The sequence below is a fragment of the Papaver somniferum genome, chromosome 9 (assembly GCF_003573695.1).
Source record: "Papaver somniferum cultivar HN1 chromosome 9, ASM357369v1, whole genome shotgun sequence".
In the NCBI taxonomy this organism is placed as follows: domain Eukaryota; kingdom Viridiplantae; phylum Streptophyta; class Magnoliopsida; order Ranunculales; family Papaveraceae; genus Papaver; species Papaver somniferum.
In genome coordinates, this window is record NC_039366.1 from 94,803,825 (window position 1) to 94,827,763 (window position 23,939).

At 37.2% G+C, this 23,939-nt stretch overlaps 4 protein-coding genes across 4 annotated transcripts; all 4 read right to left on the reverse strand.

The window, feature by feature from the left end:
- Window positions 1-629: 629 nt before the first annotated feature.
- LOC113308453 (arabinogalactan protein 13-like) lies at window positions 630-1,142 on the reverse strand. The gene has a single exon (XM_026556913.1). It carries the CDS (start codon window positions 1,026-1,028, stop codon window positions 846-848), a length of 183 nt encoding a protein of 60 aa, XP_026412698.1. The 5' UTR covers window positions 1,029-1,142; the 3' UTR covers window positions 630-845.
- A 2,569-nt stretch (window positions 1,143-3,711) lies between these two features.
- On the reverse strand, window positions 3,712-4,754 carry LOC113313366 (arabinogalactan protein 13-like). Its single transcript, XM_026562126.1, has one exon. It carries the CDS (start codon window positions 4,156-4,158, stop codon window positions 3,979-3,981), a length of 180 nt encoding a protein of 59 aa, XP_026417911.1. The 5' UTR covers window positions 4,159-4,754; the 3' UTR covers window positions 3,712-3,978.
- Window positions 4,755-5,471: 717 nt separating this feature from the next.
- Window positions 5,472-5,844, reverse strand: LOC113310216 (arabinogalactan protein 13-like). Its single transcript, XM_026558814.1, has one exon. It carries the CDS (start codon window positions 5,842-5,844, stop codon window positions 5,665-5,667), a length of 180 nt encoding a protein of 59 aa, XP_026414599.1. The 3' UTR covers window positions 5,472-5,664.
- Window positions 5,845-13,215: 7,371 nt separating this feature from the next.
- LOC113310215 (arabinogalactan protein 13-like) lies at window positions 13,216-13,786 on the reverse strand. The gene has a single exon (XM_026558812.1). It carries the CDS (start codon window positions 13,664-13,666, stop codon window positions 13,487-13,489), a length of 180 nt encoding a protein of 59 aa, XP_026414597.1. The 5' UTR covers window positions 13,667-13,786; the 3' UTR covers window positions 13,216-13,486.
- Between the last annotated feature and the right edge of the window lie 10,153 nt (window positions 13,787-23,939).

Below are 23,939 nucleotides of genomic sequence, written 5' to 3' on the forward strand. Positions count from 1 at the left end.
ATTGATTCATCACACCAAGAAATTGTATTGTTGACATTAGGAAAGATTGTTGGTAAGTCCTGCCAAAAATCTTTTCTCGCATTTGGATGTAGTGGAGCATACATACCAGTGCAGAGTCATGGCTGCCCCGGAGCCCAAAGGAGTTGTAATGGCATGAATGTAATTTTTGAAATTGAAGCAGAATTGTGGAAAACATACGCCTCATCTTCTTCCAATCTTAAATACAATGGAGAGATTATGGAATTGTAAAGATTACACGGAGCCCGTCATATAATTTTCATTTATTTTCAGAAGAAATTAAATATTGAGTTTGTATGGCGCAATCAATCCCTTAAAATGTTGGATGGTTGCAAAGTTATTAACACTTTATGCTCATTATAGCAAAAATGGGAGAGGAAGGAGTGTGGGAAAAGAAAAATAATGAATGACCAAGATAAATCATTCTATATTGGCAATATAAAAACAAATGCACCAGATAACAATTCAATATGAGCAAAGAAGACGGGAGTCAAAGTACTGGATTCTATTTATAAGGAAGAAATTATTCTTGGCCTTTGTTCTTTTCAACTACTAATAAAGTAGAAATAATTTGGCGGTGAGTCCGGTGTATATTCTGTCGAAACAAAAAGTTTATAGAAAAATTAACCAATTTCATTAATATAATTTCATGTTTACATCAAATTGGTATCACAAGAATCCAAGAAATTTCACACAAAACAAATTGAATCGTAACCATCTCAAAAAATCACAATGTATCAACCACCAACAAGTTGGGAGGGACATTGTGAGAATGAGAAATAAGTCTTTTTTCTATGATCTACAAATCATCATCATAAGCAACAGGTCTATAAAAGAAATCCAAAAACAAGGGCTGTTAATGAAGCAAAAACAGCAGGAACGACAGCACCAGCATCAGAGACAGGGCTGGGAGCAGGTGCATCAGCAGCTGCAACATTCTGGACAGCTGAAGCAGCCATGACCATGAAGATCATTGCAACGAACACTCTCATCTTCAATGTCGATTCCATTTCCTAGTTTTCGGATTTGTTTTTTTTTTTTATTTAGGTTTTGCAAGACTTCCTTGTGATATTGCAAAGAAGAAGTGCAAAGGATTTTGGTTTTGTGTGACGAGTAATGTGGAGAACCAAAATGGGATTTTATAGAGGATTCGAAAAGACGAAGGAGTGATTAGGAGAGTTTTGCGGTCAGTTATTATGATTCTGCCCGTAACCATAGTTGGACCGTTCAACAACTTATCATTCGTTCCTAATATTTTTAGAATAAATATAGCTAGGGACACCTCTCACCGTATATCCGATAAGGGCAATGCAACAGAAGGAAAATAATAAATGATGTTCCTGATATATCCCTTTTGACAGTTTGGCTTATCGCGAAAACCACCTTATTTGGGAGGCCAGTAGGGCTGTAGCTGTGGGGATGCATAGGTTGTTTAACAGGGTGGAAGGTTAATGCATAAATGTGACCTTTAATCAAGACTGGATGGAGTTCGGTCGGGGTGGGGAGAGTTTGTCACACAGCTGTGAAGTTGTCGTTTGTGGGTCTTCTTCCATCTTTTTGCTGTCTTTCTTTCTTTCTTTCTATGTTGTCGATAACAACTAGTAACACATTCCCATGGAAACAAATTCAAATTTGTAATTCAAGGAAAAGTCGACAGGCCGTTAACGCTTTCAAAATTTTCTTCTTTCAAAAAAGTAGGAAAATTTGAAATCTCATCGATGGGGTTTCTCACTTTACGCCTTGCTATTGTACTTATGCGCTAGCTATAGCCTGTACTGTAGTGTTTGAATGTTGAAATTCTCAAATGATGAGAAATTTCCGTTGGTAGACGATTCAAGGGGAAGGTTCGGGTCTGCATTAAGTGTTTGAACGAACTCTGTATGAATTCCCAACTTTTCCGTGAAACATGCTGGGACGATTTCGGTCAAACGTACCCAATGGAGAAAAATCTATCATGATGGTGTTGTGTTTCTTAACGTGGGTTGTTGTGTTTGAGTCTATACTCTATGTGCCAAACATGTTGACTAGTATGAACTTTTATCATTTTGCATCTTGATTACACACTGTTGGTAAATTTTTCTCCACTTAGTCACAATGTTACTCCTTCAACTATGGTTAGTGTCACATTTTTACTCCTCCAAGATGCACGAGTAAAAATGCTGTGTGGGAAGAAAAGACGGCAAACAAAGTGCCATTTGGGAAGAAAAAGCAACATTCGTGGAAACCATCAGCCGTGTAGTCTAGTATCTAACAAAAATTCTACACGAACCGTGGAAACAGAAATGATTGGTGTACCCAGGGCTGCCCTAATGACCCTTAGATTTGATCACGGTGCACATCACGTTACATTGCTTCGGTGCGTGTATCATTTCTACCGTGAAAAAAACCACGAAAAAAACAGCTCCTCACATACATTCAATTGGTGGGCCCTCTGGTAATCCCAAAAATGCAGATCCCAGCATTAATGTGGAGGGCAGTTTTTATTTCATGGTATTCTCTATGATTCGTTAAGAACTAATCAGTCTAAAAGAAATACTTTTCCTCTCCTATTCGCTCTCCTCTCTTTTCCTCTTCTCTCTAAGAAAAAATTCTTAGCTTCCATTAATTTCTTGCTCAGATGTGGTCCTTTTTGGACCAGATCTGAGCAAGATTTCTTTTTTTTCAAGTTTTAATCAAATAAAGTGGGTTTCTTTTGTTTTTTATCGACTTATTTCTTTGCTATTTGGAACGATTTTTCTTCGCCATTTGGGGCGAGTTTCTCTTCGCTTTGAGGGCGATTTATTCAAACCTTGATCGCTGGTTCGTGACTTGCTATTCTCGATTCAAGAACATCAACAATCCAATACGGTATTGCTTAGAATCTATATTCAATCTAAGGGATTCAGGGCATCCGGATTCGTTTGGATCTACAAGATTTTGGGCAAATAACTCCTTTCTTACAGGAGTATCTCTTATTGAAGAAGAAGAAGAAAATCTGATTAAATGGTCGGAATCGATTCCGGATTATACCATCATCCTTTGCTATTATATTTACAAAATTGGATATCTTTACAGTATATGACTCTTTCTCTTCGCGATGTATTTGTAATTGATATCTTCATATGTATTAAGAGTTTTATTATCTTATACCTTGATGTTTTTGTTATTTTTGTAAGCGACCATGTAATCATATTTTGATCTAAACGAATTGAAATTTGATTGACCAAAAAAGAAAAGAACTACTCAATCTGATCAAATTCAATTATTATTATTTTTATTTTTTTTGCATAGTGGCTTCCCTCCTTCCTACGAGTTAGTACTCCTTAGTCACAAAGGATTTAGTCTCCAAATCAAACTACCCATAGGCGGTGCTCTCTTACATTTGAAATGACGTTCTCTTCTACCACAAATCAAATTTGAGTGTCATCTGGCTACACTTTTAAAATGTGGTGGATAAATTACACTCTTGTAGTTGTTGTCATCGAATCAAACACTGCAATTTTATGTGAACACGTATTTAAATGTTTACATGTAAAATTATGGCCACTTGCCAGCTAAATCCCGAGCTTAGGATCCTTTAAGAATGTGTTAGCAGTGAAATCCTGAAAGTTACCCTTTCTCTTTCCAAAAAAAAAAATCCTGAAAGTTCTAATTGTGTTTCTTAGCTAGTGAGACCAATCCACACAATAACCGTAGTTAGAAATTCTTACGATATTATTGTTAGACATTGCCACCGATAATTGTAGTCTGCAATAAAGAATCATCAACAGAGTTCTTTGCTTTTCTTTTTGAAAAGAAAAATGAAGATGCACCAACCAGTGGAGCCAATTATTTGCCATGGAACAAATGCTCTTTTACTGAAGAATTTTGAAATGTAGAACCCATACAATACATATGAAATTAAAGAAAAAAACAATTGAATTCAGAGATAAACTGATCAAAAGATCCCTAAAATTCTCACCCCACATAATTATCTTACAATCAGAAAAGAATGCCAAAGGCAACTGCGGTCAGAGAAGCAAAGACAGCAGGAACGAACATAAACGCATCAGAAGTTGGGCTAGGTGCAGGTGCATGAGCAGCTGCAACATTTTGAACAGTCGAGGCAGCCATAACCAATGCAGTTACTGCAACCAAAACTCTCATCTTCATTGCTGCCATTGTAAATGAGAGATGGAGAAAGCTTAGGGTTTATAGGTTCTGCCGAGATATAGATAGACGGATAGTTGTGTGAGGATGAAAAATGTTTGAGAATTAGGAAGGGATTTTATAAGAACTTGGGAGGGAATTACTTAGAGTTTTTAATTGAAAAAGAATAGGCCCGTACCTTAGTGGCAGTGAGGACTGCTGTGGTGGAATGTATGAGTTGGGGGTGGAGTAGCAGTTTGTCACACAGCTATTAAATACTCTCATTCCTGGCCGGGTCTTGCATCTTTTTGCTGTCTTTATTTCTTTAAGGGTAACCACTAACCACCATCATATTTTATCATGTATAATACGAGTATGAGATTCATCTCGGTCATCTAGCATCAGATACGGCTCCGTGTGCATTGACACTTGTCAGCCAACTGAACGACTAAAGTTTCGAGTGCATCAAGTGGGTTAGGCTAGGACTGTTGCTTGTTTATTAAGCGGTGTATGTGAATCAGACCCAAAGATATTATTATCAATCTGCACATTATTACATCTATTAAGAAATTACTAGATATGAATGATACAACTTTAGTTGGCATATAGAGAAAAAGGAATGGTATTATATCAGGAACCGTTAGAAAAGTTTGGCAAGGATTATAGTGCGTGGGTGGGGCTTATTTAACAAGGCTGGAGTAGAGACGTGTGCACTGACGTCTCTGTCTCTCAGAGTGCATGTTTCTTGTTCCGATGCCTGCAGGTTTCTTCTTGAAACACGGTTTCAGAATTTGCATACTAATCCACGCTGCAATTTCAACTAGATTTTTCAATAACGTCGACAATGGCATGACAATAGAGCTACAAGTCTACAACTTATTAAACTGGGCTTAGGAAGGCACCCTGGGATACCATTTTAAAGATAATATTATCCTACTGTAAAATTTTAGAATTTATGCAAACTCAAGCCAGAAAGAAGTGAACCAAACATTGTAGGCTTGTAATTGTTGGGTAAATATTCAGAATTTAAATGAGAAAGTAAATTTCCTAGTTCAAATAACACATCAAAATTTTGAGATGTTTACGTTTTTTTTTTTTTTTTTTTTTTTCTGATCGGTAAAAAATTGGTGCTGACGAGTTTCGATCTCAGGTAAGTCAGTGACTTTACCACTGTATTATAGTGACATCGACTGTATTTTATTGTTTGAAAATGAATCTACATCAATTATAACTAGGTATAGACAAGCCCTACAGACAACTGTAAGATTGATAAAGACAAATTCATTTGGAATGAAACAAATATGTTTATTGAAACAATTTGAGATCTACAAACAATTTGCTATGGAGTTACATCAAGCGGACATCAGAGCCAGAATGATGCAAATCGACCTCACCCTCAAAAACCGAGATGCTAGTTGAATTACATTTTCTTTGCTCCTCAAAGTAATAATGCGACACAAAATAAAATGTTAAATACAAGAAACAAACTTGTCATCAAATCATTAAATTGACAAAGAAGAAGCTAAATCCGTCTTTGCTTTAGAAAAGGTATCCGAAGGCAACTGCGGTCAATGAAGCAACAACAGCTGGAACAAAGGCAGTCGCATCAGAAGTAGGGCTAGGTGCTGGTGCATCAGCAGCAGCAACATTTTGGACAGCCGAAGCAGCCATTACCAAGGCAGAAACTGCAACCAAAACTCTCATCTTCATTGAAGCCATTTCTTCGTATGAAGGGGATTTTAGGATGAAAGTTTGAACTGCAAAGAGGAACTGGGTTTTGTGGTGAGGAAAAGATTGAGAATTGGGAGGGTTTTTATATTTGAAAATGGTTAGAGTGGCAGTTATTACTTTGAAAAGACTTAGAACACTGTTTTTGGTAGAATATCTCCCACACAAACCTTGTGGAGATTAAACTCTTATTTATACTAGAGATTAGGTTACATAGTTTTGATAAACACAAATATTGTTACTGACTCTTAGAACGAGTTTATTGCTAACAATAAAAGGAACGACTATCTTGCCTATAGACTAGCTAACTTACTGATTGACCGAGCAGAGAGTCTTGAGGAAGACTCTCTGTTGTATGGTTGACACCCCCCCCTCAAGTTGTACTTCAGTTGACGAATGTTCAACTTGCTTCGAATGTAGTGAAACCTTGGAGAAGAGAGCCCCTTCGTAAATATATCATCCAGTTGATCTTTAGAGCAGATGAACCGAACCTGTAACTTCTTTTCATCCACTCTTTCCCGCACAAAATGATAGTCGATCTCTATGTGTTTAGTACGTGCATGAAAAACCGGGTTTGCAGTGAGATAAGTCGCACCAAGATTATCACACCATAACGTTGGAGTGGCTGTACCAATTCCAAGCTCTTTGAGTAACGACTGAATCCATATTACCTCAGAAGCAACAATTGCAACTCCTCTATACTCAGCCTCTGTGCTAGACCTAGAGACAGTCTTTTGATTTTTGGCACTCCAAGAAATTAAATTTCCACCAAAGAATACACAATATCCACTAGTAGACATGCGGTCATCCAAACATCCTGCCCAGTCCGCATCAGAATAAGCATGCAAAGAGAAATCTCCAGAGGACCGCAGATGTAAACCATAGTCAACAGTATGCTTCAGATAACGGATGATCCTTTTTACCAGCTCCCAATGCTCCACAAACGGCTCATGCATATACTGACAGACTTTATTAACTGCAACTGAAATGTCAGGCCGCGTCAGATGCAAATATTGAAGTGCTCCAACAACACTGCGATACAATGATGGATCTGCAAACCTCTCTGTACCAAGTTTCTGAACCTTGGCATTTGAAGCTAATGGTGTATTCACTGGTTTAACACCATCCAACTTGGTTCTGCACAGAAGATCAGTCACATATTTGCGCTGAGTTAAAACTATATCTGATCCTTGCTTGAGAACTTCAACTCCCAAAAAGAAAGACAAATCACCCATGTCTTTAATTGCAAAGGCTTCACTAAGGTCTGCAATCAGTTTGGTAAGCATATTGGGATCTGACCCTGTAACTATTATATCATCAACATACACCAAGACATAAATAGTGTAAGATGCAGACAACAGCACAAACAGAGAACTGTCAGCAATTGAGGCCTTAAACCCGAGATGCAACAAGTGATTGGTGAGTTTCGAAAACCAAGCACGGGGAGCTTGTTTAAGGCCGTACAGCGACTTGTGCAGCTTACAAACATGATTCGGATAATTTTGGTCTACATATCCCGGTGGTTGCTTCATGAAAACCTCTTCCTCCAAATGGCCATGTAAGAATGCATTTTCAACATCTAACTGCCTCAGTTGCCAACCATTCATCACAGCAATTGATAACACAAGTCTTATAGTACATGGTTTGACAACAGGACTAAAAGTTTCTCCGTAATCAACACCTGCCTGTTGATTGAATCCTTTTGCCACCAAGCGTGCTTCGCGTCTTTCGATACTGCCATCCGGGTTTTGCTTAACACGAAAAACCCATTTCGAACCTACTACATTCATGCCAGGCTCATATTTAACCAACGTGTACGTACCATTTTGAATAAGAGCATTGATCTGATCATCCATAGGTTTCCGCCACTTAGGATCTTTGTTTGCAGCAGAAAAGCATGTCGGCTCCATGAAGTCAGACTCAGGTAGAGGATGCTTTGTTGCAGTCAAGCAGAATTTATTAATAGGCTTTGATATGCCAGCCTTAGCTCTTGTAACCATTTGATGAGAAACTGCAACTTGCTGCATGGGCTGTTCAACTTCCTGCTGAACATTGGTTTGTATCTGCTGAGCTTGGTTTAAAGAGCTGCCTGAGGACATCTGAGAACTTTGATGAGCAGTTGGTGATGAAGTAGACAGTGCAGGATCTGAGTTAGTAGGTGAAGCCCTACAGATAGGTGACTGCAGAGTACCAGTTTCTGGAGCTGCTGAGAAACTCCTGTTTCTAAAAGGATGAGAAAACAATACACTAGTACAAGAGGGTTTTATACCTGAACAAGACGGCGGCAGCTGCTGTGGAATAGGCATGAAAGGGAATGATCTCTCTTCAAAACGAACATGACGACTAATATAAATTCTATTTGTTTCACGATGAAGACACATGTAACCTTTGTGAGCATTGTTATAACCTATAAAAACACACGGAAGAGAACGTGGCTCAAGTTTATTTTTGTTGTATTGACGAAGGCAGGGATATGCTAAGCACCCAAAAACTCTTAGAAAGGTGTAATCTGGTTGCTTATTAAATAGGAGTTGAAGAGGAGATGTATTTTCAGTTTTGGATTTAGGTAGCCTGTTAATGAGATAACAAGCTGTAGAGAATGCATCAGCCCAAAAGATCTGTGGCATGTGTGCATGAAACAAAAGAGCCAAACCAGACTCGGTTACATGACGTATACGACGTTCTGCAAGTCCATTCTGAGAAGAAGTATGTGGGCAAGAAAACCTATGTTGGATTCCAGAGTCATTCAGATAAGAAGTGAATTTTTTGTATTCAAGAGCATTATCAGATTGAAAAACCTTAATTCTTAGTTCAGTAAGATTTTCTATTTGTTTTCGAAAGTAAATAAATGTTTATAAAGCATCAGAACGTTGGACAAGAGGATAAATCCATGTAAAATGTGAATAAACATCCATAAATAGAATATAATAACGAAATCCAAGTCTAGATAACTTGGGTGAAACCCAGATATCAGAGACTATCAAGCTTAACGGCTTGTCATAAACAGTTTTGCTAAGGGAGAAAGGTAGTTTCGTTCTCTTACTAACATGGCAGGAGTGACAGAAATCAAATTTATTACTTAAAACAGGAAATGAATATTGCTGACTAACTTTGGAGACCGTACGCAACATAGGATGACCTAGTCGTTGGTGCCACAGTGGTAGAGTAGAGGAGACATATGCTTGCGGCTTTATTGAAGGTGCTAGCATGTCTATACCCGAGAAAACATAGATACCATTCCTATTCATCCCTCGCAGCAGTGTTGCCCCCGTTTGCTTGTCCTTCACAACAAAGTAAGAAGTGTGAAACTCAAAAAATACATCATTATCCTTGCAGAATTGAGTAACTGACAGTAGGTTTGTTTTTATTTCTGGAACATGATAAATGTTGTTCAAAGCGAAACATCTTGACTTATAGAGGAAAGAGGCATTACCAACATTGGCAATGTTGAGTGCATTACCATTACCAACGTGAACTTGCTCAGTTCCATCATATTCATGAGGAATAGTGACATTCCTCAAATCTGCAGTAAGATGATTAGTAGCCCCCGTGTCTGTGACCCAACCATTATCATTCTGACTACCTGGTAAAGCAATGTAAGCAGCAGACTGTCGTTGATTGTCATTACTTTTGTCATAACGAAACCAGCAACGATTTGCAGTGTGATTCCTCTTCTTACATATTTGACAGACTTGATCTCCCTGATTACCTCTTGACTGCTGCTGTGAGTTGTTGTTTCTTGGGTTGCTGTTGTTGTTCCTCCTGTTGTTCTGATTGTTATGGTACTGATATTGAAAGCCATTGTTGTTGAAACGTCTTTGATCAGGCTTGCTACTGGCAGCAGCAACATTAGCCAGAGGTTGCTGCAAAGACTGTAACTGTTGTTCTAACCGCATATCAAAGGTTAGTAAATGAGTATAGAAGCTATCTATAGTCAAATTTTCAGCAGTGCTCAATGAAGTTACAATTGGGTCATATGATTGATTTAGACCATTACTTATGGCCTGTTTCTTCTCATCGTCTGAAACTGTGCATCCAGATGCAGTAAGCTGCTCAAATAAGCTTTTAGCTTCTTGCAAAAATTGTTTAAGAGTTTTGTTACCTTTCTGTAGTGAATGAAGTTGTCTTTTTAGATTCACCTGATGTGCAAGTGTTTTTGGCGTAAAATGGCTCTCAAGCTTATCCCAAACTTTTTTAGCCGTATCCAGTCCACCAACCTCAGCTAGCACTTCAGGTGTTAGAGTCGAGTTCAGCCATCCAACCAACAGAGAATCACAAGCCTCATGTTCTGTAAATTCTGGATTGATTTCGTCACTGTCAGGTAAGGTTCTAGCAGGTGTTTCTTTAGTTCCATCAATGAAACCAGTGAGGCCATAACCTTTTAGAATAGGTTTGAACTGTGTCTTCCAAAGAAGATGATTTGTTTCTGTGTGTTTGAGAGTTACCAGGTGATGAATCTGGATTTGTCTAAGGCTAGATGTTGAAGCCATTAGTGATGTTGTAGGGTTTTGTTGTGTAGTTGTTTTTGTTTTTGTTTCTGCAGAAGCGTTGGATCGACAAGCTGATACCAACTTAGAACACTGTTTTTGGTAGAATATCTCCCACACAAACCTTGTGGAGATTAAACTCTTATTTATATTAGAGATTAGGTTACAGAGTTTTGATAAACACAAATATCGTTACTGACTCTTAGAACGAGTTTATTGCTAACAATAAAAGGAACGACTATCTTGCCTATAGACTAGCTAACTTACTGAATGACCGAGCAGAGAGTCTTGAGGAAGACTCTCCGTTGTATGGTTGACAAAAAGAGTAGGGTCGTGGTGGGGTGTAATTACAGAGTGGAATGTTCGAGAGAGTGGGAGTGGATTGTTTGTCACACAGCTGTGAAATTGTCGTCTTTTTCGGCCTTCCATTTTTTGTTTTGCTGTCGCACTTTTAACCAGTAATAACTTAACTAAATCAAACAAAAATTGTTTATGCATCTGAATTTTATATCCATCTAGGCTAGACCTAGTTCATCCAACAGCACAGCAGTAAGTTTGTGCTCACCTTTTTCTTGGAAAGATCAAAGATGTAATCTGCAAAGTGAAGTATACGGTGAATTAAGCGAACTTAGCTTAGGCCTAAGCCTATATGTGGTCGGAAGGAAAACAACTGCATTTTTCATGGAACCTACTGTACTTTTTTTTGCTGCTTTGTGTACACAACGATTTTCTTGATGCATTAAGTTTTTTCGGCTTTCCTTCAAAAACCAACCTAGATGGTTGCATATAGAATTTGGATCTCAATCATACCCGAACAAAAATAGAATTGAAATGCGTTAGATGGTTTAGTGCAAAACATTAATCTCCAGCAGTGAGTCAACCACTAAAGATATCAAACGACAAAATTCATTTGCGCTAAATGATTTTTAGTTCGAGTTTTGGTTCAAGCTACCTCTTGAACCACAATTTGATTCAAGGAAAATGACCTTGCTTTTTGAAGTTGAATTCCAGCCTCGAATCACTGGACTAACTAAAGTCTTGTACTTGGGCCTAAGAAAATTCAAATACTCGGCAACGTTCTCTATAACGTGAAGAAAGGATTTTTCCATTCTAAAGTGGAATGACAGGGAAGGATTTAGTCCATACGGCATACAATAGTCACGTTCTTCAGATCATTCGAAAATGTCGCGTTTTACTGGCAAGGATCGGAACCGTAGAACGAATCTACACGGCTATCACCTTTCTTGGCCGTATCTTTTACACATCCCCAAGGAGAAGTCACTTCTAGAAGTTAGGCTCATTTCTCCGTATATTAGTTACCGGTCAGGTTAAAAATCATCTTCTAGGTAGTTCCCGACTTTCCAAAACACGTTCTTACAGTGTTTCGTCATTTTGGTTTTGCGTAGAAAGAACTCCTGCTGGCTTGGTTTATTGGAACTTGACTTTTTACCTTTCCATCATTAGGCAAAGCTTTCTTTTCGTGACTTTTTATTGTGTCGCCTCAGTATTTGTTGGAGAAAATGAGTTTATTTGTTGGTTTAATGGTCTTGGTTTGGATTTGATTTTGTGACATATGAGTCACCAAGGATGTTTGTTCATTTTCTTATGAGTGAATGAAAGAGGACCTTTAGTTCCACATTGGATATACTAGAGGTAAATGTCCTCCATATATGCTGAGTATCTTAATTACCAATATGGATGGGAGAGTACGAGCGGGAAGACAATATTTGTTCTCGCCAGGGCTTTGGGCTTGGGCTTGTGCTTGCGTCGTAGACATATGTCAACCAAGATTTATTTCTTTTCGTCAAAATTATTTTGAATTTCTTAAAGAATTTAAAATAAATTTTTGATTGTCTATTAATTGATTTGTTTAATTTGGGGCTTATGACTTAGGGAGAAATTATTTACTTACCAAAATGAGTTTTATAACTTATGTCAACATTATGACAGAATATTTCCTAAACGTTTTTAATTAATTCCTGTCATAATTTGTGATTTAATTTTTCCTTAATTAATGCACTGAATTAACTCTTTTTTTTGCCTATAAAAGAAAATGAATTTCTCATTTACAAATTGTGTCCAGAAGAGCTACTATCCTCTTCTTTTTGTCTTTCTCTCTCTGTGTGGTTTTTATTCTTTGTGTCATTGCTGTTGAGTTCGTATGAGTGGGCAAGTATTGTAGTGCTAACAATATTTGCAACATGCAGTTTTATCCTGAATACGACTTGACCATAGGGTATAGGCATCACTCATTCTTGAGACGTACCGGTCAACTATCGTGTTAAGGACAGTGTGTTGAACACGTGACTCTGTCATCTATTTGTTGATTCCATCGAGTGTTTATTTAAGCGTTTCAGAAATTTATTTCTAATATCTTATTTGATTATTTTATTGTTACCGTTGGAACAGTATTACCGAAAGTAAATTTGTCATTGTGTCAAAAGACTCAAACACAGTAGGTTGAAAAATCTTTTCAAATGAATTTTCAAGATTAGAAAAGAAATTAATCTAATTTCGATGAGCGTGCAACCGGTTGGAATTATGTGGGCAACAACGTCTTCATCTATATTTGGTTTTAGGCGGACCGTCCCCGGTGAAATTGGCAATAAGGGTTTTCTGGTTAAAATGAAGCCCGGGACTTGATTGGATTTGATAGCTCAAGACACAAACTAGAACTGCAGAACATCTTAGAATCAGTCTTATATATTGCGGACAACAAGAGGATTCATATTTTCAGTTGTTTCCTATAAGTGATCGAACTGTTTCCCAGGATAACATTTTCCTGCTAATGGTTGAGCTTAAAAATTCTCTAATGGTACAATTCAAGTTGCTATCCTAAGAACAATCAAATAAATTGCAAGATAATCAAAAGCTGTTTATGGAACCAAACAAATATATTTATTGAATTATTTTTGAGATCTACAACCAATAAGTTTTGGATTTACATCAAATTGATATCATCAGAGCGAATCCAATACCCATCAACCTCAACCTCAGAAACCGAGATTGAAGTCGAAATGCATTTTCTTCACTCCTCAAATAATTAGATCACAAAATAAAAATGTAAAATAAAAACCAAACAAACCCATCATCAAATCCCTAATAGAAATTCAGATGCAGAATCCGTCTCCTCCGATAAATCAAATTTAGAAAAGGTATCCGATGGCAACTGCGGTCATTGAAGCAAAGACAGCAGGAGCGAATGAGGTTGCATCAGAAGTAGGGCTAGGTGCTGGTGCATCAGCAGCAGCAACATTTTGGACAGCCGAAGCAGCCATGACCAAGGCAGAAACTGCAACCAAAACTCTCATCTTCATTGAGGCCATTTGAAAGATATGGGATTTATTTGGAGTTCTGCAAATTTCTCTTTTGGAATACAAAGGAAGTTTTGTATTGCAAAGAGAGAAAGTTGCAGATGTTGGGAGGAAGATGATGAGAATTGGAAGGGCTTTTATAAAAGGGAATGGGAGAGCGAATTATGGGCAGTTATTGCGAATAGGAATCTGCCCGTAAAGATCGCTTCGTATTTTACTATTTCTCGGGTTATTATGTGTCCGTTGTTTGACAGAGCATGTTTTTATTCTTGTGGTGCCAAACAGCTGTTGGACTTATCATCACAGGGTCCCCTATTTTTGCTGTCCTCCTCAACTTTTTGTGTGTAAATTCTATCGCCTTGTTTTGAACGGCTGTAACAATCTCTGTAAATTTCAATTATGACATTTAATTTGTTGAAGTCAGGAGATGCACTCGAGGAAAAAAGAATCAAGTAAAGCTTCCGGCATATAACTATGGACCCATGGGACATTATCAAACTCTTGAAGAAAGTTAACTAAGATAGCTAGACAAGTACACACATGACCATTAGTTAATTTGGTGGTTGAACGAGATAGAGGACCAGGACCAGGACCCGTGGTGAAGTCATTTTCAAAATTTCATGTTAAAAAAAACCTTAATTTGATTTTGAGCGGTCTTTCTCGTAGAGAACTAGAGATATGCAACAACCCGAGATCAGGTTTATAACTTAAAATCTGAATAATTCCAAAGAGAAGTTATGTTAACCCATGATTAAGTGTTTCGGTGGCACGTAGACAACCGTGAGATGCACTCATCACTTATCGTGTTTGATAAATGACAATGACAGGTTTGCATAGGGGTGAGCATGGGCCGGTATGGATCGATTGTTACCTCATCCGCATCCAATCCAATTCACTACAAATTTTAAATTGAGAACTTTGTTGTTTAGTTCACTAAACCCGACCCGAATTAATGGCTAGTCCACCGGAAAAATATATTAACTCGTTAGTCCAAAAAAGTTTTGAAAAGAGTAAAATCACTCTACCAACACTAACATATAACACTATGTATGTTATTACATATATTACTACATACTACATATGTTACTAGTAGTATGTATTGATATTACATATCAATATGTAGTATCGACATATTGATACTACATATCAATATGTTATGTACTGCATATAAATAAATATTGTTATGTTATGTATTGAGACTACATATGTAGTATCAATATGTTATGTACTACATATCAATACTGTTATGTTATGTATTGATACTACATATTAATATTGTTATGTTATACTACATATGTTACTACTAGTATACTTACTACTAATTACTACAAATTGATACTACATATTACTACTAGTTATTACTAGTATACTAGTTACTACATATTGATACTACATATTACTACTAGTTACTACATACTAGTTACTACATATTGATACTAATTACATGTGTTGATATTAATTAGATCTGGAAGGGTGCTTTAGGCATTTAGAAAACACACTTTATAATCTCCACAAAGTTTTTGGACTAGCGAGTAAATAATCTAGTCCAAAAACATGTTTTTGGACTAAGGAGTATACGTTTTTCACGGATGGACTACCAATTAACTGGGTCATGGAAAACTGGATTAAACAGTAATTCCTACTTTTAAATTTGGCATCCGCATCCATTGCAACATCCAATGGATGCACGGATGAACAAATTGGGTGTGGATAATCCAATGGATTTGTGTTAGTTAAAGTTTGTGATGAAAAAATAAAGTCATTATAGATGACTTCTTATACAATCTACATATCTTATATATCTATATAAATATTGAAGTGTCATGGACAACACTTCAAGAAGGGCATATTATTTATATGTCCTTACTTTTTTGACACCCAATAAATATATCCTTATACAACAATAAATATGTCCCTACTTTTTAATAACCTTATCAATTTAAAATTAGATTCCCTTAATATCCCCACCCATATAATATTTTTCTTTACTTCAAAATGCAACAAATTTCTTCCTCTATCACTTCACGACCACCACTAGCACCGCCACCACCAACATTCTACTACCATCCACCACCACCGTTCAACAACCACCACCTACCAACTGCCACCACCACTCCTTCACCACCACCATTACACCACCAGTCCTCCACCACCACTAGTTCGTCGTCGCCGCCACCACTAGTCCGCCGCCACCGTCGCCACTATCACCGCCGCCGCCGCCACCACCACTGGTTCGAATATTTTTGTATCAACAACAGTAGTTGATTCAAATAAAAATAGAACCAACAGTAGAAGTTGATCCAATTTAGGGGATCAATAATGGTAGTTGAACCCCTAAATTGGATCAACAATGAAAGTTAATTCATGCAAATGGAGTGAACTTGGCGTGAATCGAACACGCATCATCTGACATGGAGTCGGTCATGCTACCATTGCACCACAAGTTCAACATAGGAAGAAATTTACATGATTGAAACTACAAGCATGATTTAAAATACAAGCATGATTATACTTATCCAAGGAAATATTGTCAACAATAGGAGTTGAAAGGATCAACAACAGTAGTTGATCTAATAAAAAATTGGGTCAACAACAAGAGTTAATCCAATAAATGGATCAACAACCATAGTTGATCCCATAAAAAATTGGGTCAACAACAAGAGTTGATCCCATAAATGGATCAACAACCGTAGTTGATCCCATAAAAAATTGGGTTAGCAACAAGAGTTGATCCCATAAATGGATCAACAACCGTAGTTGATCCCATAAAAAATTGGGTCAACAACAACAATTGATCTCATAAATGGATCAACAACCGTTGTTGATCCCATAAAAAATTGGGTCAACAACAACAATTGATCCTATAAAAAAATATAATCAACACCAATTGGTCATCACTTGTAGCTTCATAAAAAACAACAACTTCATCTCCTTCATTGCAGTAACCACCAACAGAACCATCAACCACCATTTATAATCCATAGTAGCAACCGCTACCGTCTTCTATGAAGCTTCAACACCAATTCGAACCACCACCACCGTCGCCACCAGAACCACCACCGCCGCTACCATTATCATAATTACTTCTCTCTTCATAATTCTATATTCTCTGTAATTCTTACACATTCATCTATTCCTTTTAATCACAATCCATTAGAAGCATCAGCAACTTCAGATTCGAACACACCCATTACTTCTCAGCAACAACAAGTTCATTATCTCCAACATATCCTATTGATTCACACACCATAACCATCTCGAAAATCAATTTTAATGTAGCAGCTCTCACCTTTTCTTAATCGAATCGAACCACCAAATCGTTCGCAGACGTTGCTCAAAACTTGATTTCAAAACCTAAAAAATCAAATTTCGTTTTCTTTGGATATGATTTTAAAAATCGATTATAGAAGAAGAAGAAGAAGGTTTCATATGTTGCTGATACATCTCGATTGTCGACGGCGAAGGTAGGAGAATTTGCAGAGGTGGTGACGATGGAGATGCTGCTGGTGGTGGTTGAGCAATGGAGATGATGGTTCGCTGCTAAATGAAGAAGAAGAAAAAGTAAGTAGAGATAGATATATGGAAAATTTGGAAGAAATAAAATCCTTATTGAACCCCTGGTGGGCTTATAGATAGAGAGGGACATATTTATTGTGTGATAAGGATATTTTTAAAGTCCATCAAAAGTAGGGACAAATATTCAATTACCACCTTCAAGAAAACACCTTACAAATTCCAAAACTATTCATATATCTTCTAGACACTTTATATTTGCACTTAATTTAACGGGTATGGATGTCCAATGGACTTTCAAGATTGCATCGGGGCGCAATCCGTATCCGTTGGATTTCAAAAATCCCATCCGCATCCAACCCATTAGAAAGCGGTCCGGGCATCCATCCGAAAAAATATGGTTAGTCCCGGTCAAATACGCGGATTAAGGACCTAATGCTCGCCCCTAGGTTTGCGTTCGAGTTTAATCAAGGAGCATATCGGCTAAATAAGTCCGCATTTGGCATTTGCATCTGATTGTATCGTGGGCTTTTGTGTCATAGTGTCTTGTGGGATTCTGATGCATAATGGTATTTCATACATACCATTTACGTCATTTTTATCGTAATTACTCATTTACCCCGTACTTTCCCTTATTTCCCATCTTTGTCCTTTTTGTTTACTATTTTTTGTTTAAACCTAGCTCTTCTAGTTTCCAAGTTTTGGTTTGTTTAGAAAAGTGGTGTAAGAACCTTAAATCCTTCTTAAGAGAAGAGCCTCCAACACTTTGTTATTTCCAATTTGTAATTGGGTAGAAATTTCAATTTGTAAGAGATGCATCTATTATCTTCTAGTTTCCAATCTTAGAATTGGGTAGAAATTTGAAGATTATTAGAGAAGAACCTCAAATCTTTGTATCTTCCTTGTTCTAAGGGTAGAAGAAGCATCATTTGAAGGTTGGTTACTTTTATTTCATGGTGTTTTGTTATAATTTAACATTCCAATTTCAATTATAAGTATTACTTTACATTAGTTGGTATCAAGAGCTTTGGTTTCTTTTTTTGGGGAAGTTGTGGAGAAGATTTTAATTATTATCTTGGGGGTTTGAATCTTTGTGTGTGATATCATCAAATTGGATTGTTTCTTGTTGTGATTTCACTATGGCTCCAAGGAAAAGAGTTAATCAAGGTGAAATTTCTATGAAAGAAGAATTTGAAGTCCTTAAACATGAAGTGTTTGATGAAATGCAACAAAGAATGGATGCAAAATTTGAATAATTATTTTTTAAGACTTGGTAACTTAAATATCCATCAAGATCAATCTAGAACTCAACATCATAATTATGAAGAAGAAGTGACGGATGAGGAAACCACTTCTTTTGATAATCATGTTGATCCACAAGGGAGACGACAAATGTTTGAAGAAAGACCGAGATACCACAATGTTACTACTTCAAACCGATGGGAATGTGGACTCAAAGTTGATATTCCGGAATTCCATGGGGGTTTAGCTCCGGATGAATTTTTTGATTGGTTAGCAACGGTTGAAGAAATCCTGGATTTCAAGGAAGTGCCCGAAAATAAGAAAGTTGGGTTGGTTGCAACAAGACTTCGAGGAAGAGCCGGCGCTTGGTGGCAACAACTTAAACAAATGAGGTTGAGAAGAGGTCAAGATAAAATTGAATCTTGGGAGAAGCTTAAGAAACATATGAGACTTGCATTTCTACCCCATAATTATACAAGACTTATCTATCAACAACTCCAAAATCTTAGGCAAGGGTCCAAGTCGATTAATGACTACACCAAAGAGTTCTATCAATTGATGCAAGGAACGATATTAACGAAACGGAAGAACAACTTGTAGCAAGGTATATAGGAGGTTTGAGAATGCAATATCAAGATACTTTAAACTTATTTGATATTTATTCGGTGTCGGAAGCTTATCAAAGGGCATTGTCTTTGGAGAAGCAATATGCAAGGAGAGTTTCGCATACCAATTGGAGTACTCACACTCACGGAGGTGTTAAAAGTACTACTTCTCCAATTCCAACTAATCGAGCTCCAACTACTACCATTCCATCAAAATCCAATACTTCTCAACAAGTATTTCAAGGTAAATATAACAAGTGTGGGGACGAAGGACATAAATCATATGATTGTAGGAAGAGTGATCCGAGGAAGAACTTACTTGTTCATGGTGATGATGAAGGTGAAGTATATTTAGATCTTATGGAGCCAACAATATTTGATAAAGAACCCGAAGAAGAAGTGGAAGAGGAGTTTCTCACCGGTGACCAAGAACCATGTTTGGTTGTGTTGCGTAACTATTTTACTCCTAAACTCGATGAAGGTGATCGATGACTACACCACAATATTTTTCAAACCACTTGCACAATTGGAGGGAAAGTTTGAAAGCTTGTGATTTATTCGGGCAGTTGTGAAAATATCGTTTCCGAAGAAGTGGTTCGCAAGTTAAAGTTGGAGACAAAAGAACACCCTTCTCCATATTTTTTATCATGGCTTAACCAAGGAAGCGAGGTAAAAGTCACTAAACATTGTCTCATTAATTTTTCTATTGGTAACAAATATGTAGACAATGTTTGGTGTGATGTTGTTTCGATGGATGCATGTCATTTACTTCTTGGGGGACCTTGGAAATATGATCAGTTTGTGAATCATGATGGGAGAACAAACAACTAGTCGTTCATGTGGAGCAATAAGAAGTTGACTCTCGTAGCCAATCGTGAGCTTATGCCTAAGCTACAAAATGGTGATGGTCAAAATATACTTACTTATCACAAGTTCATATAAGAGTTGGATGATTCAGAGGTTTTCTATTTACTTCATGTTAAAGAATCTACATCGTATGATTTTGTGCCACCGCTAGTCAAGCCAATTATCGAAGAATTTCAAGATGTTTTTCCTACCGATTTACCGGATGCATTACCACCATTAAGAAATGTGCAAAACCAAATTGATCTAATACCCAGTTCAAGTCTTCCAAACAAAGCCCACTACCGGATGAGTCCCAAAAAACATGAAGAATTACGGCGCCAAGTTGAAGAGCTTATAGCCAAAGGTTTTTATAAGACCGAGTCTTAGTCCTTGTGCGGTACCAGCCTTGTTACTACCAAAGAAATATGGTTCATGGCATATGTGTGTGGATAGTAGGGCAATCAATAGAATCATATTGAAGTACCGATTTCCAATTTCTCATTTGGATGACTTACTTGATCAATTAAGTGGAACATGTGTTTTTAGCAAACTTGATTTTTAAAAACGGGTATTATCAAATTCGTATCAAGGTGGGGGATGATTGAAAGACCGCTTTCAAGACTCGAGATGGTTTGTATGAATGGATGGTTATGCCATTTGGGCTCTCAAATTCTCCAAGTACATTTACGCGAGTCATGAATCAAGCACCTCGACCGTTGATTGGGAAGTGTGTGGTTGTTTACTTTGATGACATACTTGTTTATAGTACCGTTATGGAATCTCATATACCTCACCTTCGTGAGGTTCTCATGATTTTGCGGGCGCAACAATTTTATGCGACCTTGAAGAAGTGTGCATTCATGACCGATAAAATTTTGTTTCTTGGTTATGTGGTTAGTAAGGATGGGATTTCGGTAGATGAAGATAAAGTGGAATGCATAAGGAATTGTCCCAAGCCAAAAACTTTATTTGGTATTTGAAGTTTTCATGGGTTAGCTTCTTTCTATCGTCGATTCATTGCAAATTTTAATGGAATAATGGCTCCAATAACCGAATGCGTGAAGGGTGACAAGTATTCATGGAATCAAGAAGCAGATGACACCTTTGAATTGATGAAAATAAAGTTAAGTACGTCTCCAATTTTAATATTACCAAATTTTGATAAACCATTTGAACCTCATTGTGATGCTTCTAAGCTACACATTGGGGAGGTTCTTAGTCAAGAAGGGAAACCGATGGCCTTTTATAGTGAAAAGTTGAATGGGGATAGACTTGCATATAACACTTATGAAGTTGAGTTTTATGCTATTGTGCAAGCACTCAAACATTGGAGGCACTATCTTATTCACAATGAGTTCATCTTATTTTCGGACCACATGGCATTGAAGCACATCAATTCTCAAGACAAGCTTTCTACTAGGCATGGTAAATGGGATTCTTATTTGAAACAAATTTACTTTTTCCATCAAGCACAAGTCGGGTGTACAAAACAAGGTAGCGGATGCCTTGAGTCGACGTACTTTTCTTGTCACACAAATGAGGGCTCGTATTTTGGGATTCGATGATATTCGGGAGCTCTTAAAAAATGATACTTATTTTGGTCCTCTTATGGTTGATAAAATTTCACTCCAAAATGGTGATTATGTTCTTTTCGATGGGTACCTTTATCGGAAAAATTGTCTTTGCATTCCGCAATCAAGCTTGAGATTGAAAATTATTAAGGAGCTTCACAATGAGGGGCATATGGGGACTACTCGTACTTGAAACTTGGTTTCTAGCTCATACTTTTGGCCGAAAATGTGGAAGGAGATTCATCGATATGTGAAGAGATGTCATATATGTCAAGTATATAAAGGAACGGTCATTTAATGCGGGATTATACATGCCACTTCCTATTCCTTCTCGTCCATGGGAAGATTTGAGCATGGATTTCATCTTGGGATTGCCGTGTACTTAAAGAGGTATGGATTCAATATTCGTAGTGGTAGATCGTTTTTCCAAAATATCTCATTTCATTGCTTGTAAAAAGAAAACGGATGCGGTCATGGTAGCTCAACTCTTTTTTAAAGAGATTTACCGTTTACATGGTATTCCTTCTTCCATATTCTCGGATAAAGTTAATCGTTTTGTGGGGCATTTTTGGCGTACTTTATGGAAGTTGAACAAACCGAAGTGGTAAACCGTTCCCTAGGTAATCTTCTTCGTTGTTTGGTTGAGGATAATTTGAAGACATGGGACCAAGTTTTATGCAAGGCGGAATTTGCTTACAACCATGCGGTGAACCGGAGTAGTGGTTATTCACCATTCATGGTGGTGTACGGGTTCAATCCAAGAGTACCACTTGACTTGTCTTTAGTACCGGATTTGAAAATGCCAAATGCTAAGGCGGAAAACTTTGTTTCTCAGCTCCATATTATACATGGAAGCACCTGAAAGCATCTAGAAGTTTCATCAAGGAAATACAAGAACAAGGTTGATTAACGACGACGCGTGGTTGAGTTTGAAGTAAGAGATCTTGTTTATGCTGTTCTTACTAAAGAACGCTTTCCTGCGGGTGAGTACAACAAGCTCAAGGCAAGGAGATTGGACCATTTCCAATTGGAGAAAAGATAAATGATAATGCTTATCGACTCAACTTACCAAGCTCAATTCATACGCCCGACATCTTTAATGTTAAGCACTTGGTTCCATATTGGGGTAACAATGCTATGGATGAAGAGATGGACAATTCGAGGGCGAATTTCACTTAAAGAGGGAAGGATGATGCATAATGGTATTTCACACATACCATTTATGCCATTTTTATCATAATTACTCATTTACCCCCTACTTTCCCTTATTTCCCATCTTTGTCCTTTTTGTTTACTACTTATTGTTTAAACCCTAGCTCTTCTAGTTTCCAAGTTTTGATTTGTTTAGAAAAGTGGTCTGAGAACCCTAAATCCTTCCTAAGAGAAGAGCCTCTACCAATTTGTTATTTCCAATTTGTAATTGGGTAGAAATTTCAATTTGTAAGAGATGCATCTATTATCTTCTAGTTTCCAATCTTAGAATTGGGTAGAAATTTGAAGATTATTAGAGAAGAACCTCAAATCTTTGTATCTTCCTTGTTCCAAGGGTAGAAGAAGCATCATCTGAAGGTTGGTTACTTTTATTTCATGGTGTTTTGTTATAATTTAACATTCCAATTTCAATTATAAGCATTACTTTACATTAGCTTCCAAGTTCCAATGCAGGCTACCGAGGCAAGCTTCCATCATTTAGAGCTTCTCCATTGGAAAATGTGTGAGGGGAAAAAATCTTCATCTACGTATGATGAACTCTCATTTTCCCTAAAATATGTCTCCAACCCTAACCCAGTGGCGGAGACATGAATTTTTCTATGGGGAAGTTAATTAATTTATTTTTTAGGGTAGGTAAGAAGGCAAAAATAGGCTATAGGTTTTCAGTTGCCTACCCTTGTTGTAGGCTGACTCCGTTGTTTCCCTAAACTCTTTAACATGGCATATTTTCGTATACATATCCTTTTGCTCAACCTCCTGTTCAGATTTTCACTAAGAGGATGTCTATCCATCATAATCATCATTTTTTAGATAAACTCCTATTTTTCATGTTAAATCAAAATTAAGATCATACCAAATCTAATATCCGTTTCCATGATTTGTTTTATTCTTCTCATCTTTTGATCATTTTTTTTCCCTCTCCATTGGGACAGCGGAATCTGTAATTTTAATAACAAAATTTTTAATTACCAAACCAAAAAATAGAAAAAGAAAAGCGATACGATTGTTAATAAAAAATTGGAAAATTTTCATATATACATATTATTCAGTAACAAAATCAAGTGTTTGCAAGCAGGAAAATAATCATGAGGCTTAAAAATTTGAAAGAATGAAACCAATCTGTGGTTCTTTTATCATGTATGTTTGTGAATGATGGCCTTATTCATAGGTCAAGCTAGTATCTTTGAATGCTTCTGAAAAAGTGGGGGTACAACAACCACACCCAATATTTCGCTTAGAAATCTGTATGGACAAACTACAATATACTTTCTAGAGAATCAACTAGACAGTCAGATT

Excerpts from the sequence above, each read along its gene's own strand:
- LOC113308453 (XM_026556913.1), bottom strand. The coding sequence starts at position 1,028 with ATGGAATCGACATTGAAGATGAGAGTGTTCGTTGCAATGATCTTCATG.
- LOC113313366 (XM_026562126.1), bottom strand. The coding sequence starts at position 4,158 with ATGGCAGCAATGAAGATGAGAGTTTTGGTTGCAGTAACTGCATTGGTT.
- LOC113310216 (XM_026558814.1), bottom strand. The coding sequence starts at position 5,844 with ATGGCTTCAATGAAGATGAGAGTTTTGGTTGCAGTTTCTGCCTTGGTA.
- LOC113310215 (XM_026558812.1), bottom strand. The coding sequence starts at position 13,666 with ATGGCCTCAATGAAGATGAGAGTTTTGGTTGCAGTTTCTGCCTTGGTC.